This window comes from Mus pahari, chromosome 1 (genome assembly GCF_900095145.1).
Source record: "Mus pahari chromosome 1, PAHARI_EIJ_v1.1, whole genome shotgun sequence".
Classification (NCBI taxonomy): domain Eukaryota; kingdom Metazoa; phylum Chordata; class Mammalia; order Rodentia; family Muridae; genus Mus; species Mus pahari.
The window spans coordinates 35656444-35673088 of record NC_034590.1 but is presented as its reverse complement, the minus strand read 5'-3'; the positions used below and the strand labels follow the sequence as shown (position 1 = coordinate 35673088).

Below are 16645 nucleotides of genomic sequence, written 5' to 3'. Positions count from 1 at the left end.
TTTGTGGACTTTCTGCCCAAAGACTGAGTGAGAAACATAGAGGAGAATGTCTGAAGTATGTTGGAACTTGGGTAATCTAAAGTGGATACATCTGTACTCTTGGTGCATACTTTAAAGAGGAGACTAGTGTTTAATGGGTAACGTTAACATAAATAAGAAAAGCCATATATATATATTTTTTTTGTAGAGCCAAGGCTGGCCTTGAATTTACTATCTTGCTGTCTCAGACTCTGGGTGCAGGGTTTATGGGTATGCACTGGCCCTAAATAACAATTCTGGAGCTTATGATGTAGGAACAGTCACTACAGAGTCAGTGTTGGTGGCATGGGACTTCTTATGGAAGAAGTCCTTTTATTCATTCCAGAGATAAAGGACCCTTAGTGTTTGAGTGAGACTGTGGTCAGAACCCTGTCTCAAATTCCTGAGTGTTTTCCAGAGAGTTCTAAGTTAGCTTACCTCCTTTCAGGCTAGCATCCCTGGTGCAGGGAAAATAGCAGCCCCTGCCTTCCTCAGAGCAGGACTTCCTACGTAGCCTCATTTATAATATCAGTGGCCAGAAATGGCATTCATGCAATTTTGTCAAAACAGACTGTCAGGCAGAGGCTTGCCTTGACAACCTCATACATTTTCCCCATTCAAATCAACAGAAAGGCATGGAGATTGCATGCTTCAGAATGAATGGCTTCAATTCACTTATATTTCATTCTGAAACAATATGATTAGGTTATCTTATATTTTGAGGATAATCAAAGAGAGAAATGAAAGAATAGAGGCTTTCAGGAATAAGAGAGACAGAAAGGGAGGTCTGAGCTGTCTGTCACTGGGAGATGGCCCCATTGCTTCTTGCATTTAGCTCACATCTTTGATAGCATGAGCCAAGGTACTCCAATACCAACAAGCACTGCCTCCCCTCCTTTCTCCAATAACTGGGCATCGGCCAGTTATTGGGATAGCTCGTAGAAGCAAGCAATTTCTATAACAGTAGTTCTGGAAGGTACTTATGATATTTGTGCTGAGGAGATATACAGCTGTAGGGAAGGGGAGTGTTAAACCTAAGTTTAAACACTTAAAGCTGGTAATTCTGGTACTGATGTATACCCAAAGAGAAGAACATCCGTGTGACATATCTGCTCTCCCACATGCTTTACAGCGTAATTTACAACAGTGCAGAAACAGGAGGAACACAAGCAGCTGTCGGCAGAATGGATAAAGAAAATGAGGTCATGTATAGAAGGGAATGGGACTTATTCATAAAAAGAATGAAATTGTATCATTTATGACAGTGTGGATGAACTTAAGGAACTTATATGAGATAAGGCAGGCAAATCGCACAGATGTGGCTCAAGGCAGAAGCAAAAGAAAGTGATCATGTCTAGCTAGAGTGGAAAGGAGGGAACAAGGAGCGGGAGGGAGAGAGGACCCGGGGTTGGGGAGTGCATACAAACTGAACCTGGCTAGGGGAATAAATCCTAATGTTTCTTAGCTCACAGTGAACACGGTTCACAATTTACTGTACTTTTCAAAGTCGCCAGAAGAAAACATTTTGAACGTCTTCAGGAGAAAGCGATAAATGTGTGGGATGACAGATGTGTAACCCCTCCATGGTTATTACACATTGCTCTTATATCCTGAAACTCCACAGCACCCTATGAATATGTGTGACTATTGTGTGTCAAACACAGAGAGAAGACTCAAGGCTGGTCAACCTGCAGCCCTTTCCCACTGTGCTGGGGGATCTGCTAGGGCCCACACGGCCTGCCTTTTGTCTGATGCGTTCCTGTCTGAGGCACTGATAATTGTGGCAGGAGGTGCTCACAGGGGAACTGAGGAAGCACCTGAGGAGGCACGCACACATAAAATAGTAAACAAGGTACTTACATCACAGGAATCAGGCTGAATGGACGGAGCTTATAAATGAGCCTAGCAAATGCATTCAGAGAAATGCAGAGAATATTGGGGTGTGAAATACTAAGGGTAATCCTAAGAAATAATCTGGAACGAAAGGGCAAGCATTGACTCACAAAGAACACACAGGAAAAAGAAGTAGGTTAGAGTACCAGGGTAAGCCTGTCTCTTAGAAGATGCAAAGAGCTTCCAGAAGACAACAGAGGAAGGCCATAAAGGATTCAAGGAAATCGACACGAACTGGGGAGTTCTGTTCCACTAACAAAATTGTAGTAGGTCGTGTAAACCTTTTCAGGTACTAAAGACTTAAGGAGTTTTCTGAGAAAGTAAGATTTGAAGGGAAATGTTCTTTTAAATGAATGTAACCACATGACTCTTAATGGACAGATGCCTTCTGAGAAATATGTCTCTCTGTGACTCCTGGAAGTGGCCTCACACAGACCTGGGTGACCCAGCCCAGGCTTTCAATGTGGCCTCTTTATGCCACCAAGAGGCAAGTTAAGTGCTGAGGCGGCAGCCAGTACAACCAGGAAGACTCTCACAGGAAAGCATTTGGTCAGTAAGATAACAATAAAAAGCATAGTATAGGAAATATATAAATGCATACTTATGATATTTGCGCTGACATCAATTATTTATTACCAGTGCTATAATATACTAGATGGCATGCTGTACTGTCACATAGCTAATAGTCCAGATCTGTTTCCACAAGCATCAGCCAAACCTTGAGTGACATCTTATGGCATGGTGAAGCGGTCGGACTCTTTGGGCTTCATTATGGTCTTATGCTGTTGTAGCTATGGCCTGCCACTGCCAAAATGTTTAGAGCACATGACTTAATATGTACAAGTAAAGAAGCTAACCTTTGCCTAAATAAATACAGGCAGCAGAAAAGAGCGTAAATGTGGGGGCGTGGCGGCAGGAGGGGTTAGGAGCATGTGACACACACAGTTCTCAGGGTGAGATAAAGTGCTTATAATGTTTTTGAAAGAAAACAAACATAGACAGGGGAGATAAAAGGACAGTGGGAATTGGCAGATGACTAAAAGTTGAACATACAACCTTTGAATGGTAGAAAAAAAAAACCCCTAATCAGCCAGAGAAGAAAAAAATATATAAGAAGCTTGACAAAGTATGCACCATAAAGTATTTCTACTTTTAAATAGTTATAGTGTATACAGGGTATACACTATACATAGTAGAGGTATAGATATGAGATAATTAAAGCAAACTAAATGGACTTAAATCCCTACTTGAGAGAAATATTGTTTGGATGATAAAATAAAATCTCATGGAAAATTGCCTTCAAGAATCATACTTGGAGTTAGGGCTGTAATTCTAGCATACATGAGGCTCAAGCAACACATACCCGCCCCTGTGTTCAATGCCTAGAAGAATAAATGATAAATATAAAGAATAATATCTGGAGGGATGAGCCCCTTAATTTATGTTATCCAAAACTAAGTGGTTAACCCTGATATCATGCACACATGTACAATACTAAACATACTCAGTCAGTTGTGTTTATACATTTGTGTGTGTGCATGCACACATGTATACAACAATAATAAAGAAAAAGAGGCCATTAATTTAAGGGAAATGAGAGGAGAAATGAGAGGAGTTAGATGGAGGAGGGAAGTGATATAATTTTATTTTAATTAAAAATGGCAGATAACAAGAAATCATTAAATCTAAATGTAAACAAGACAGCAAATCTCTTCGATGATGTGATTCCTCTGTGACAATAACAATGTATCTATCTGGATGCTTGGAAGACAGGCAGTCTTGAATGACCCACTTTCTCCAGTGTCTAGCCTTAGCAGCATCTGAATATGTGGACAGCAACAGTAGTGGATGTAAGCATGCCAACTTGAAAAACTAGGAGCCCATTCAATTACAATTAGAATTGCAATAAGGCTCACATGCAAGCATAGCTCATAAAAGTAGGGAGTACGCTTGGGAAGGCAGGGGGCTTGCATTAGAGAGTAAAGTACAGGAAACAGACAGACTCCAGGGAGCAGCTAGACAGCTGCATGCTTCACATAGGGTCCACAGACAGATCTTGCAGTGGCCAGGATTTTAAAATATGGTCCAGTTGGCATTTAGTCCAGAGGGCAAAGATGATCTGACCAATATCCGGGGAAGAAGTGCTCTATCCAGAAGACAGCAGCATAAAGACTTTGCTATTGTTTATAAGGGATTTCAAACTGATGGGAACACCTGAGGACTAAACTGACAAACAACAGCAAAAAGGTTTATCAACTATGTATTTTATTTCTAAACCCAGAGACAAGCACATAGACTGGGGCATTAATTATGTTAACACCTCTGTATGGCAAGCTCTTTGGAATATAAAGCCATAAGCCAAATGATACAGTGGGAGACACACATGGATAGAAATCCTGTGCTTTCCCCTTACAGAGGAAACTACACGTTGATAAGGATACCGATAGATAGAAAAAGGAACCACACAAGGAAACCGGCATGGAGCTGAGGAGAAGGCCACCTAGCAAGCGCACCACAACGGTGAAGCTAAAACAGGATTCCAGGTTCCAGGATTCCACTCTTCAAAATACGCAACCAGGCAAAGCCAGAGCAACACGCAGAGCTGGCAGAAGCTGAGCGAAGAGCTGGGCTTGCATGCAGTGAGCAACACTTGATCAGGAAGACATTCATGGGAAAACAGAGCAAGCCCACTGCACGGTACCAGCCTGCAGGGAGGGCAGCAGCAGCCTGAGATTTATACAGCTAAGCATTTCTTTAAAGATTTTTTTTTTATCATGGATAAGTGCTTTGCCTGCACGTATGTATGTGTACCTGAGCCCTATGAGGTCAGAACAGTGCATCAGATCCTCTGGAGTTAGAGTTGTCAGCTGCCAGGTGGGTTCTGGACATTGAACTCAGGTCTTTCTGGAAGAGCAGCAAGTGTTCTTACCCACTGAGCCACCTCACAATATTTATTACGTGTGTGGGGACAGTCAAAGACAAACAAATGGCAACAAAAAATTCCGAGAACCAGGATGGTCATTTACACATAAGGTCTAAATATATGATGTAACAAAAATGTAGCAACCGAGAGTACTAACTCTTACTGCCCAGGAAAGTAGGCAATTAGTAAACTACAAGTCTCCTCGGCAGCGCTTACTTGTTTGTATCTTGAACAAGCTTAGCAGAAGAAGAAAGTAGACTTAGCTGATCAATGATTATTAAGACAACAAGCGCTGGGAGCTGAGACAAAATATAATCACTGTTACAAGTGTATCTTAGTCTGATGATGGGAAAGAATATTAGAGAAGAAGAAACTCATGGAAGAATCAATCTGCTACTGAATGACTTGGAGACCAAGCTGGAGAAGATGCCTGTCACGAAAAGCAGGAATGAATCTCCAGTAGGTTACTGGCCTCTAAAGGCTCCAGTCACACTCCTGCTTTCCAGAGATGGAAGCCACAGATGTTGCATTTTAGCCTACTGTGAGGGGCAAGGCACTGAGGGGTCAGTTTGCCTCAGCTTGGTGATACTGACCACTCTGTTCTCCACACTGGCAAGCCCCTTGTCTGGTACCTTGGGCAATATCGTCCTGCCTCTGCAGGCAAGGCCGCTCCACCTTGTGCCCAGGCTGGGGCAGGTCTCGCTCAGCTCGCTCGGCCTGTTTGGCACACCTGCCTTCGTTGAATACATGTGGTAGGTTGGCTGTGTGCACCTGCCGCAGTTGCTCATAGTCGCTTAGGGCAGCTGTCAGGTCCCAGTTTTTACCTGTGGGTAAGAAACAACAGGAGATTATAACAGGAATGGAGGAATCCTGGCTTTCCTGGAGAAAATGTGCCAGTCAGCATGTTGATGAGCAGTGTCTGAAAGTAGAGTGTATACACACACACACACACACACACACGTACACCCCTGTAGACATTATTTCTCTAATGACCACCAAAGTATACTGCTTTGTGAAAGGTAGACCAGAGGAGAAAATTCAGGTCACACAGCACTGGTTTTGGATACTTAAAAAGGAAGTGGGAAGTTTTACAGGTCAGGTTTGAGGAACAGCATGGCTGAACTTCTGAGTTGTTGCATACAATGCCACATGCTGACTTTGGGAACCTCTGCTCTGGAATGAAAATGGTCACCCTTCCAAGGTCTATGTCAAGGTGCTAAAAGGGTAGAAACTTAACCTGACAGTAGTGTTCTGAGGTGGGGCATTTGGGGACATTAGGTCATTAGAGTAGAGTCCCCACAACCGAATTCTGGTAGCTTTATGAGAAGAGAATACTTGCGCACATGCACACACGTGAATACACATGCAAAGATACACACATTCACAAACATATCTGTATAGACACACACTCACAAACACACATGTACTGACACACAGATACACACACAGGTACAGATATATACATACTCACACAAGTATAGACACACACAGATAAATGTTCAAATATACACATACTCATGGCACACACACACACACACACACACACACACATATATATATATATATATAGTTACACACATTTCTGCCATGACATGATGCAGCCTGGAACATCCCTTGCAGGAGCCCACCCAAGCTGGTGGAACTTAGAGCTTCCAAAAATTAGAGAGGAGGGGAGGGAGGAGAAGCAGAGGGACAGAGCATTGAGACACACCACAGGGAATGAACTTAACCATTTAAAAAGAGAGAGAAGAGAGAACAAAAAGCAGAAATAAAAGTACCTATTAGTCAGTGGATGCAAGTTTTCTAAATACCTGAAAGAATTTTTGAGATAAAAAGCTAAGAAAACATAGTGATTGACATTTAAAGTACTCATTTTAAAGTAGAATGCATGATACAACCAATCTTATCTCACACAGCATCCTGGGAGTAGGCTTAACACATCATTTAAGGAAATGGAATGAATATTTGTCATTCATATGTAAAAGATACACATGGTAGTGCAGGCCTGACATTCCAGCTCCTGAGGCAGGAGGATTACACTTTCAAGGCCTGCCTGGGGTAAAAAAGGGAGCTGAAGGTTTGTCTGGGTGACTCACTGAGACTGTATCAAAATAGAAAGTGTGTGTGTGTGTGTGTGTGTGTGTGAGCATGTGTATGTATGTGTGTATGTGTGCATGTGCATGTGTGAGCATGTGCATGTGTGTGTGAGCATGTGTGTGTGTATGTGTGCATGTGCATCTGTGTGTGAGCTGTGGATGCAGCTCAGGTATAAGGCTGGGGGAACATGCCCAAATCCTTAGGTTTAATATGTGGTACTGCCAAAAAATTTTCACATCTAACGCAAAGCTATTTTTAAAGGCTTTTTACATGATGGACACCAGACAAGACAATACCAATGTGATCCTGCCCTTGTAACAATACAGAATTCAGGCATACATCATTAAATAAGACTAAGAAAGTAACCTGGCTGAGCTTAAGGGCTCAATTTACAACAGAGGTGGTTCATCGCTCTTCATTTTCGGTATTTGTGATGTGTGACATCCTGAGGTCCTGCCTCCTGGGAAGGAGAGGCTGTCCCTCGCCTCTGTGATCTCCATGGCACACCCTACCTCCACTGGGCTGTTACACTGCTGATTCCTCTGCACTGTCTTCCTTAGGCATGCTAGGACACCCACAGCTCAGGATGGCTTCTACCCCTGGAGCCTGCTGACACTGAGTCTAGCCCATCCCAACCATGCTTGTCTGCCCTGTCCCCTCTTTCTCCCAGAAACCTTGTTCCCATGCCTCTCATCCCTCCATTTCCTGACCAACCTGGTACTTTCATGTGCTGGGCCTCCTGATTCACAAACAGACTACTACAACCCAAGTCTGTGTTTGCACAATCAATTAAAGCAAATTCTAGGCATAGATGAAAACTCAAGATATAAACAGCTACATATGGAATTTAAAAATTAAAAGGTGGGAATTACCGCAAGGCTCTGACATAAACACATGGGCATAAATGATTCCACATACTGTAAGTGGGGTAGATCTGTAGTCTGGGCATGGAACCTACAGCCTCAGACAGACCTAGCAGGTGTTCTACATGCCAGTTCCATGGGGAAGACTCTAATGTCAGCAAACAACCTGAGGATCAGTCAGCCCGGGCTCTTGTTTCCCACCTGATGAGCAGCCACACGGCAAACTTGGTGACACTCTAGCATGCTCCCCTTGACACCTCGCAACTGAGAAGCTCTGTCTCAGGAATGTCATCTCATTTCTGCTCACCACTACAGACAGAATTCCACCTTGAGGCCGTGTGGGATACCCTCCTCCATCCTCCCAGGGATGGAAAGCAGGTTACAGCCCATAGACAGTGATTCATGATTAATAAACTGGATATAAATGAACAAGCTTGAATAAGTAGCCTTCATATGTAATGACTAAACTGTTAGAAAACATAAAGTAATAGAATATTACAATTGTATTAATAAAATACGTTTATAATTTATAAGTTATAACCCAAAGATAAAATACAGAGGACTATCCTTAAATGTAGGATACATACCCATCAATTTACCTCCCCAGGCTACATAGTATTTCTAAAGGACACACTAGGGAGTTTACATTCATTATGTTCTTTTTTGGAAGACTTAGTGTCATAATCTCTTCCTAAGTTAGCTTATACATTTACTATGACTCCCAAACCATAAGTAGAAGCCTGAGACTAGCAGCATTACACTCGCACAGAATGAGGATAAGTTAATGGATTAACTTATCTGTTTGCAGCACTGGGGATGGAACCTAGGACCTTGCACATGCTTGACAAGCATTCTACTACTGAGCTAGGGGCTCTGTTAGAAAAGCTGATCTTAGCCTTCTTTATCTGGAGAAGTGGGCCAGGACAACCAGGTTTGAAAAGAGAGATCAAGATGCTGGGGAGGCGGCACGGAGCTTGATTCACCTTCGCCTGCGCTGGGCACCCACTGACCCTGGGTTTCCGCCTGGAGACCAACAAGATCATGACCAGATGGGTGGATTATTTAGTCATGGAGGAAGAGATCAACCTGATGAGAGGGCCCTCTGGGCTGGGCTTCAACATCGTCCGTGGGACAGATCAACAGTATGTCTCCAATGACAGTGGCATCTACGTCAGTCACTTCAAAGACGATGGGGCTGCGGCCTGGGATGGACAGCTCCAGAAGGGTGATAAGATCCTCTTGGTAAATGGCCAAGACCTGAAGAACCTGCTGCACCAAGATGCTGTAGACCTCTTCCATAATATGGGAGGTGCTGTGTCCCTGAGAGTACAGCACAGGTTACCAATGCAGAATGGACCTATAGTACATTGAGGCAAAGGAGAGCCAAGTGGAGATCCTGTAGCTATGGAGCTGCTACCAGGGTTTGCCCTCACCATGGTAGCAGTTTGAGTCTTCATGAAATACGGAAAACAGCTTTGAAATGCTTGCTGTCTTCCAGTGTGTCCAATGAACTATCTCTCTCTCACTCACCATCTCTGACATCCTCCTATATTCTTTCTTCTCCACATAGCCAATACATGATTTAAAGTGACTGCTTACCACCCCAAACCCTGCTATTCAAAATCTCCAAGACTTCAAATTCTAATGGAAGAGTACAGGGGTTATTTGAAGAAAAGCTGTGTGTGGAGGGGGGAGAGGGAGGGGGGGGAAGCCTTGCTTAGAATGAATGAGAAGTTACATCTTTTATTAGAACTGCCAATAAGGACTCAGCTATCATCCAAAGAGGAAAAGCTCGGCCTTCCTGTCTCCGTGGATGACCCCTTTCTCTTAGCTGGCGTGCTTTGAAAGCTGTCTGTGCTATGTGAAAGGAGAAGCTGAGGTTTTATTTTTTAATGCTTTTCTTGGGAAGTATTTGTGGTCATTGATTTGTAACTGTATACCTAGATGCCTATGTTGGACATAGGCCAATGCAGTTTTTTCTTTCTTTCTTTTTCTTTTACTTAAAAAAGAAAATACATGTATACAGTAATACACACACACACACACACACACACACACACACACACACACATACACAGCAGCAGCATAAAATTGATGCCTTATGGAGAATTAAAGAGGTAAGAAAGCTACTGGTTCTTGGGTTTCTAATGGACAATTTTTGGGGACTAGGGGATCATATTCCTTCATATATAATCAAGACTCATATTGAAAAATGAGTTCTGGATTGTAAAGAGAACTTACTTTTTCCACTTGTCTGTTAGTCCTTGTCCACAAGTTAAAAACATACACAGTGCTAAGGGATGATCGTAACTGAAACATTTCAAGAACTATTAGCAGAGCATGTATATTGGGGATGGGCAAGTTAGAATGCTTAGTCAGTGTCATTAGGAAAATAATGACTGAAGCAATCAGTTAAAAATTGTAGAACAACTAGTGTTACTCAGTAGTTACAGTGCTGTGGGAGATTGTAGTAAGGCAGCTCTACTCAAGCCAATTGTTCAAAAGGCTTTGGGGTATAAAGATGAGTCCTGCCAGTCTCTGAACTGCCGTAGTTGCTGCTTTACAGTACTGTTAAAGGATCCATTGGCATGGGATGGGATGCAACAGGGCCAAATAAACCATCAAGACAACTGAAAAAAGATCATGCCTCAAGGTGGCACTTGGACCCTCAAAGCTGCTCAACAATTTTCAGTTTCTAGTGTCAGGCAAAAAGCCTAAGGGAAGGAACTGCCCTCCTGGCAGGATGGACCTGAAATCAGCCTGCTTCTGACTGAGTTAGGATAAGAAGGAATTGATATGGGTTTTCTTATTGAAAAAAAAAAAAAAAGGTATTTTCCCCCAAAGCTATAAACACTAGTTTTGGTTTTAATAAGGTTAATGGACCATTTCTTATCCTAACTCAGTCAGAAGCAGGCTGATTTTCAGAAAAGGGGGAGGAATAAGTTTTGTTTGTTTGTAGAGGGTTCAAGGAAATTTGGTGAGCATTTCTGAGGAAAGCCTGAGTACACAGTGTAGATGAAGAGATGCCGGAGATGCAGGGATATTGGTGAGATGGGAGCTGTCCTGTTCATGCAGCATCTAAGTTGGTTTTAGAGTACTGAGGAGAGTTGAACCAAGACTAATTATTTTCACTTTAACAAAATAATTTCCTTCTTTTCAATAGATTGGCCAGACTATTATTCTGACATAAGACTGTGAAGAGTTTTCCTAACAACCCAGCAGACACTTTACAGATGTTGATTGCACATTAGTTTTGTCAGGACACCTTTATAAGAAAGGGAAATGCACATAAGTCATCCAAAAGGACATAGTGGTTACAGTTAGGAAGGAAACCCTTAAAATGGAATTAGTTATCTAAGTGTAAGTTGTTTATCTTACAGACAGCAAAAGAAAATAGCTCCTGAGATCTGGGCACTGAAGACTTCATAGAAGAGGGAATCATTGGGTGCCAATCGTCTAGCAAGAGCATGCATAAATAGGGGAAAAGTTAGNAGTCTTACCAGGTTGAGTAACAAACACAACCAGTAAGAAAAATATTGCCATCCAAAACAGAGCACAGTGCAGCAACATAGAAGATAAGCAGATAACCAGCAAGTATTGTAAGGAATTCAGAAAAGGGAAGCCATCGTGTGGTGGCATCAGGGGAGAATGGGAAGGAAAGTCTTGAACAGTTCAGTGAGACTTTGCCTCTGGGTAAACTCTTGATACAGGGAGACATTTGCTTTAAACAGTCTTCACATACCTAAGCCATTCAGTACTTTTTGAAACTGAGTAACAGGAGTCATTGTAAGTTCTATAGAAGTCAAGATGTATTCCAGATCTTGTCTTGACCAGCAGCACTCTGGAGGCCCACTGTCTGCTACCCTTGTTGTATCTGATGGCATGGTTAACAGCTCTGCCATGGGCCTGCTTACCTCTAGTATTCACCTCAGGGCTTGGAAATTGATTTTGAAAGACCTTCAGACACAGAAAGTAAAACTAATGGCAAGGAGGATAAAACACTTGTGTGTTGATGTGTGTTGTATTGTTGATATAAATAAAAAATATCATTGGTAGAAGTTTTACTTTGGATGATAAGAATTCTGGTAACATTTGGGTCTCCTTAGGAAAGAAACACTTAACCAAAACATTTAAGTTTTAGGCAAATACTTTAATATTTCACTCTTAGTTATATGAAAACTAGATGAGATATTGAGAATCTATATAGATTATTCAAATTTTATGTTCCTTATAGACTGACTCAAATATTCCTACCACCTTAAAGATTATATATGATGCACCTACCACATAAATTATAATCTTTAATGTTTTGAAAATTGATTATAGTTATTTTTAAGTTTCCATAAAGTATTTCTTATATTTGTCATTGTGAATCATATATATTTCTAATTAAAAGAAAAAGAAAAGAAAAGAGAGATTAAGGCAGAGGGTGGGCACTCAGATGCTGAAGCCATTCTGCCATCCTGCCATCCTGGACATCCATAAACACCATGCAGCAAGAGACACTCAGAAAGCCCCAGAATCTCAAATGAATCGGAATGCCAGGACAATTGCCTTCCTGGGATATGCTTGCAACTCATATCATACATTAGAGGCTTATTCGCAAAATAAGCCAGTTTTAAAAAAGCAAAAAACAAAAACAAAAACAAGGAAAAAAGTGCAGGCACAGTGTTTGCCGAGTGTGAAGGCATTCAGATAGCTGGCTGAACTGTGTAGTTATCAAATAAAGACATAAAGAGCCAACTGAACATAAACTCAGGTGACAGCAGATGCTGGAGAGGATGTGAAGAAAAAGGAACACTCCTCCATTGCTGGTGGGATTGCAAGCTGGTACAACCACTCTGGAAATCAGTTTTGTGGTTCCTTAGAAAATTGGACATAGTACTACCTGAGGACCAAGCTATATCATTCCTGGGCACATACCCAAAAGATGCTCCAACATGTAATAAGGATACATGCTCTACTATGTTCATAGTAGCCTTATTTATAATAGCCAGAAGCTGGAAAGAACCCAGATGTCTCTCAACAGAGGAATGGATACAGAAAATGTGGTACATTTACACAATGGAGTACTACTCAGCTGTTAAAAAATGATGAATTCATGAAATTCTTAGGCAAATAGATAGAACTAGAAAATATCATCCTGAGTGAGGTACCCATTGCAAAAGAACACACATGGCATGCACTCCCTGATAAGTGGATATTAGCCCAAAGGCTCAGAATATCCAAGATACAATTCACAGACCACACGAAGGAAGACCATAGTGTGGGTGCTTCGGTTCTTCTTAGAAGGAGAACAAAATACTCACAGGAGCAAATATGGAGATAAAGTGTAGAGCAGAGATGGAAGGAAAGGCCACCCAGAGACTGAGGATTCATCCCATATACAGTTACCAAACCCAGACACTATTGTGGATGCCAGTACTTGCATGCTGAAAAAAGCCTGATATGGCTGTCTCCTGAGAAGCCCTGACAGCCTTACAAATACAGAGATGGATGCTCTTAGACAACCATTGGAATGAACGTGGGGTCCCCAGTAGAGGAGTTAGATAAAGGACTGAAGGAGCTGAAGGGGGTTGCAACCCCATAGGATGAACAACAATATCAACCAACCAGACCCCCCCAGAACTCCCAGGGACTAAGCCATCAACAAAGGAGTACCCATGGCTCCAGCTGCATGTAGCAGAGGACGGCCTTGTTATGCATCAGTGGGAGGAGAGGTCCTTGGTCCTATGAAGATCCAATAGATGCCCCAGTGTAGGGCAATTGAGGGTGGGAGTGGATGGGTGGAGGAACACCCTCATAGAAGCAGGGAGAGGGAAGATGGGATAGGGGGCTTCTGGGGGGGGGAAACTGGGGGATAACATTTGAAATGTAAGTAAAGAAAATATCCAATTAAAAAAAAAGAGCCAATTGAAATAATCCACTTCCTAACCAATATTGATAAAATTAATCAGCTAATTTCCCTGTTTGAAAAATATTGTTCTTTTTTCCATTAACATATTTATTAATTCATTTTATATCCTGATTGTAGCCTCTTTCCTGCCAGTCTCCCTCATAAGTCCCTCTCCCTCCCCTTCTCCACTAACAGGGGGAGGCCCGTCCTGGGTACCAACCCACCCAGGCACATGAAGTCACTGCAGGACTAGGGGCATCCTCTCCCACTGAGGTCAGACAAGGTGGCCCAGTTAGGGGACCAGGATCTACAGGCAGGCAACACAGTCAGGGACAGCCCTGCTCCAGTTGTTGGGGGACCTGTTTGAAGACCAAGCTGCACATCTGTTGCATATGATCAGTTAATTTTTATAGAAATGTAGAGAGGGACATTATACCACTGACTCTCTGAGCTGATTCCCAGTAGGTTATGAGATAGCCGGTTCTATCCATTTGGAAATGAAATGACCATGTTGATATTCTGCTTAGTAATTGTAATAGGGAGCTTTAAAATCTAAAACCATTGCATAATAGCCACTGCTAACCCTGTTCTGGACACACAATATATCCTGGTGTCTACTCTCTGATCCTCTGCGAATTGCTCTTTTGTCACTCTGCAGACATAGCACTTTTCATCACTTCTCTGATATCCACATTGACAAGCAGACAGTCACCTGTCCACATTCCATGTGTCCAGCCTCTGTTTACCCTTCGGCGGGCCTCTTTTTCCCCCACTCCAAGCAGCTCTTGTGTCATGTTGCTGTTCCAGCCCTCCTTTACTTCTGGACACTGTCATTTCTCAGTGCCAGATCAGGACCGTGGTCTGACGGAGCATTTGTGATCACTCCCACCTTCTGACTGGAGAGCATCCAGGCATAAGAGGAGGGCTGCTGTGTGCTGGCTTTCCCATACTCCTAATTCTTTGAACGACAATATGGTGGGGTATGGAGTTGTGGCAACCTTCTTGCAAACAAACATGAGAATGTTCATCAGGCAAAGTCCAACAGCCAAGAACATCTAGAAACTAACAAACAAATGAGGGCCTGAATGAACTACTGCCAATGACCAACCGATCCCTCATCTCTGTTACCTTGGCACGTTGGTGTACATCTGTAATCCCAGACATGAGGCTGTGGCAAGAGGATAATGAATATGAGGTCAGCTGGGCTTCATAGTGTATTTCATGCTAGCCTCAGCTACACAGTGAATCTGGCACAAAAGTAAAGCAAGGTCATGATTTCTATGTGTATGCACATATACATGCATCTCTGTGTAAAGGTACATTATTAATTATAAATTATAACTCCATATATATACAGGTGTATATATATATATATATATATATATATATATATATAAAATTATATATAATTATACACAATCAACTTTATGTACTCTTGTTACTTGTGTCCAATATATTCCTAAATACTAAGGGGAAAAGTCAGAACAGATAATTCCCATGGGACCTAAGGGCCATGTAGGGTCACAGGGTCTATTGGGATACCTAAGAGGAGACAGTAGCTAAGATTGTGAGGATGATCCAAGAAGCCTCTGGTAGAGTCTCAGTTCAGCTCGAGACCCACAGGAGTGAACAGTCTCTTGGTGAAGAGCCAGGATAGGAGCTCAGAGAGGACAAACCTAGCAGCTAAGTCACCCAGCAGGCTGGGGCTGTGCGGGTGCAGGTCACGAGGAGTGAGTGCTGGGAGGTGAGGGGAGAGGTGTGGCCAGGCTGGTGGCAGAAGCTGTAGGTGGGAGGATGACACTCTGGGAGAAGAGCGACAAAGGCATTCTAGATAAAAAGTGGTATTTGGTAGATGTGGTTTCAATAGATATGACCCCCATAGACTCATGTGTTTGAATGCTTGGCCCATAGGGAGTGGCACTATTAGGTATGGCTTTGTTAGAGGAAGGGTGTCACTTTGGAGGCATGATTTGACGTCTCCTATGTTCAATTGATACGGTCTCAAGTGATACAGCCTGTGGATCAAGATGTAGAACTGTTGGCTCCTCCAGCACCATGTCTGCCTGCACACAGTCATGCTTCCTGCCCTGACAATAAGGGACTGAACCTCTGAGTCTGTTAAGCCAGTCCCAGTTAAATGTCTTCTTTCATAAGAGTTGCCGTGGTGATGTTGTCTATTCGCAGCAATAAAGTCTAAACGAAGACAGTAAGCCTTTCAGTTTAGAAAGATAATGTTCATTTAAGAAAAATGACTCTGGTGGAAGAGCAGAGGCTGTGTCAGAGAAACACCAGAGCTGCGGGGAGCGTAGGAGCTGACTGAAGCAAAACATAGGACAGACTGTAATGGCATCACCAGTGGGGATGGAGATGAAGGCTCTGGCTGTAAGGATGGACTCTCAAGGAGAAAAAGGGAAGAGACCTGCTCAGGGAAGGATATGCAGACTCCAAGCTAGGTGCATTACACGGCTTCCGCTCATTCTAACTCGACTCTAGGAGCCATTCCATTCTCCTACTCCTTTCTGTCTTTCAAAGTGGAAAGACAAAGAAGACACAAGGAAGAGGAGGGGGAACAGGGGCTGGGCAGTGGGCTGGTGTGGTGGGAGGAAGCCACTGGCTTGAGGATTTTTTACGTTCATTTCTTCAAACGAGTCCACTCAGAACTTGAATGAAAGTCTCAGCTAAGCTTGAACACGTAGTGTGAACAGCTTAAACACCCATCAAGCTGGAACATGTGGTATTCAACAGCCAGCCTGTAGTGACAGAGAGCCGTGTTTCCTACATGAGAGCTGGCTGGGTGGTGAGTTGCAGGCATTCAGTGAGATGTCCCATGAATTACACCCTGTTAGTGGTGGGGCAGCCCTGCCTGAACTCCCTCTGTGACACTGGGAAATGTGTCTCTCTTGTTTTGTAGTTTTGGCAACACTTGGAAAAACTAGTTTATGTCAAAATGTAAGG

At 42.8% G+C, this 16645-nt stretch overlaps 1 protein-coding gene, 1 non-coding gene and 1 pseudogene across 4 annotated transcripts in view; 1 reads left to right on the top strand and 2 right to left on the bottom strand.

The window, feature by feature from the left end:
• Otud7a (OTU deubiquitinase 7A) overlaps nucleotides 1-16645 on the bottom strand; it is a 291717-nt gene that overhangs the window by 60139 nt on the left and 214933 nt on the right. For all 3 annotated transcript variants that reach the window (XM_029543856.1, XM_029543858.1, XM_029543857.1), the window contains exon 5: nucleotides 5467-5658. In XM_029543856.1, coding sequence (XP_029399716.1) covers nucleotides 5467-5658 — 192 coding nt within the window. The remainder of the gene's footprint in view (nucleotides 1-5466; nucleotides 5659-16645) is intronic.
• On the top strand, nucleotides 8821-9385 carry LOC110324362 (annotated as a pseudogene).
• LOC115062963 lies at nucleotides 9969-10089 on the bottom strand. Its single transcript, XR_003842859.1, has one exon. It is a non-coding gene; the product is annotated as a small nucleolar RNA SNORA40 (small nucleolar RNA).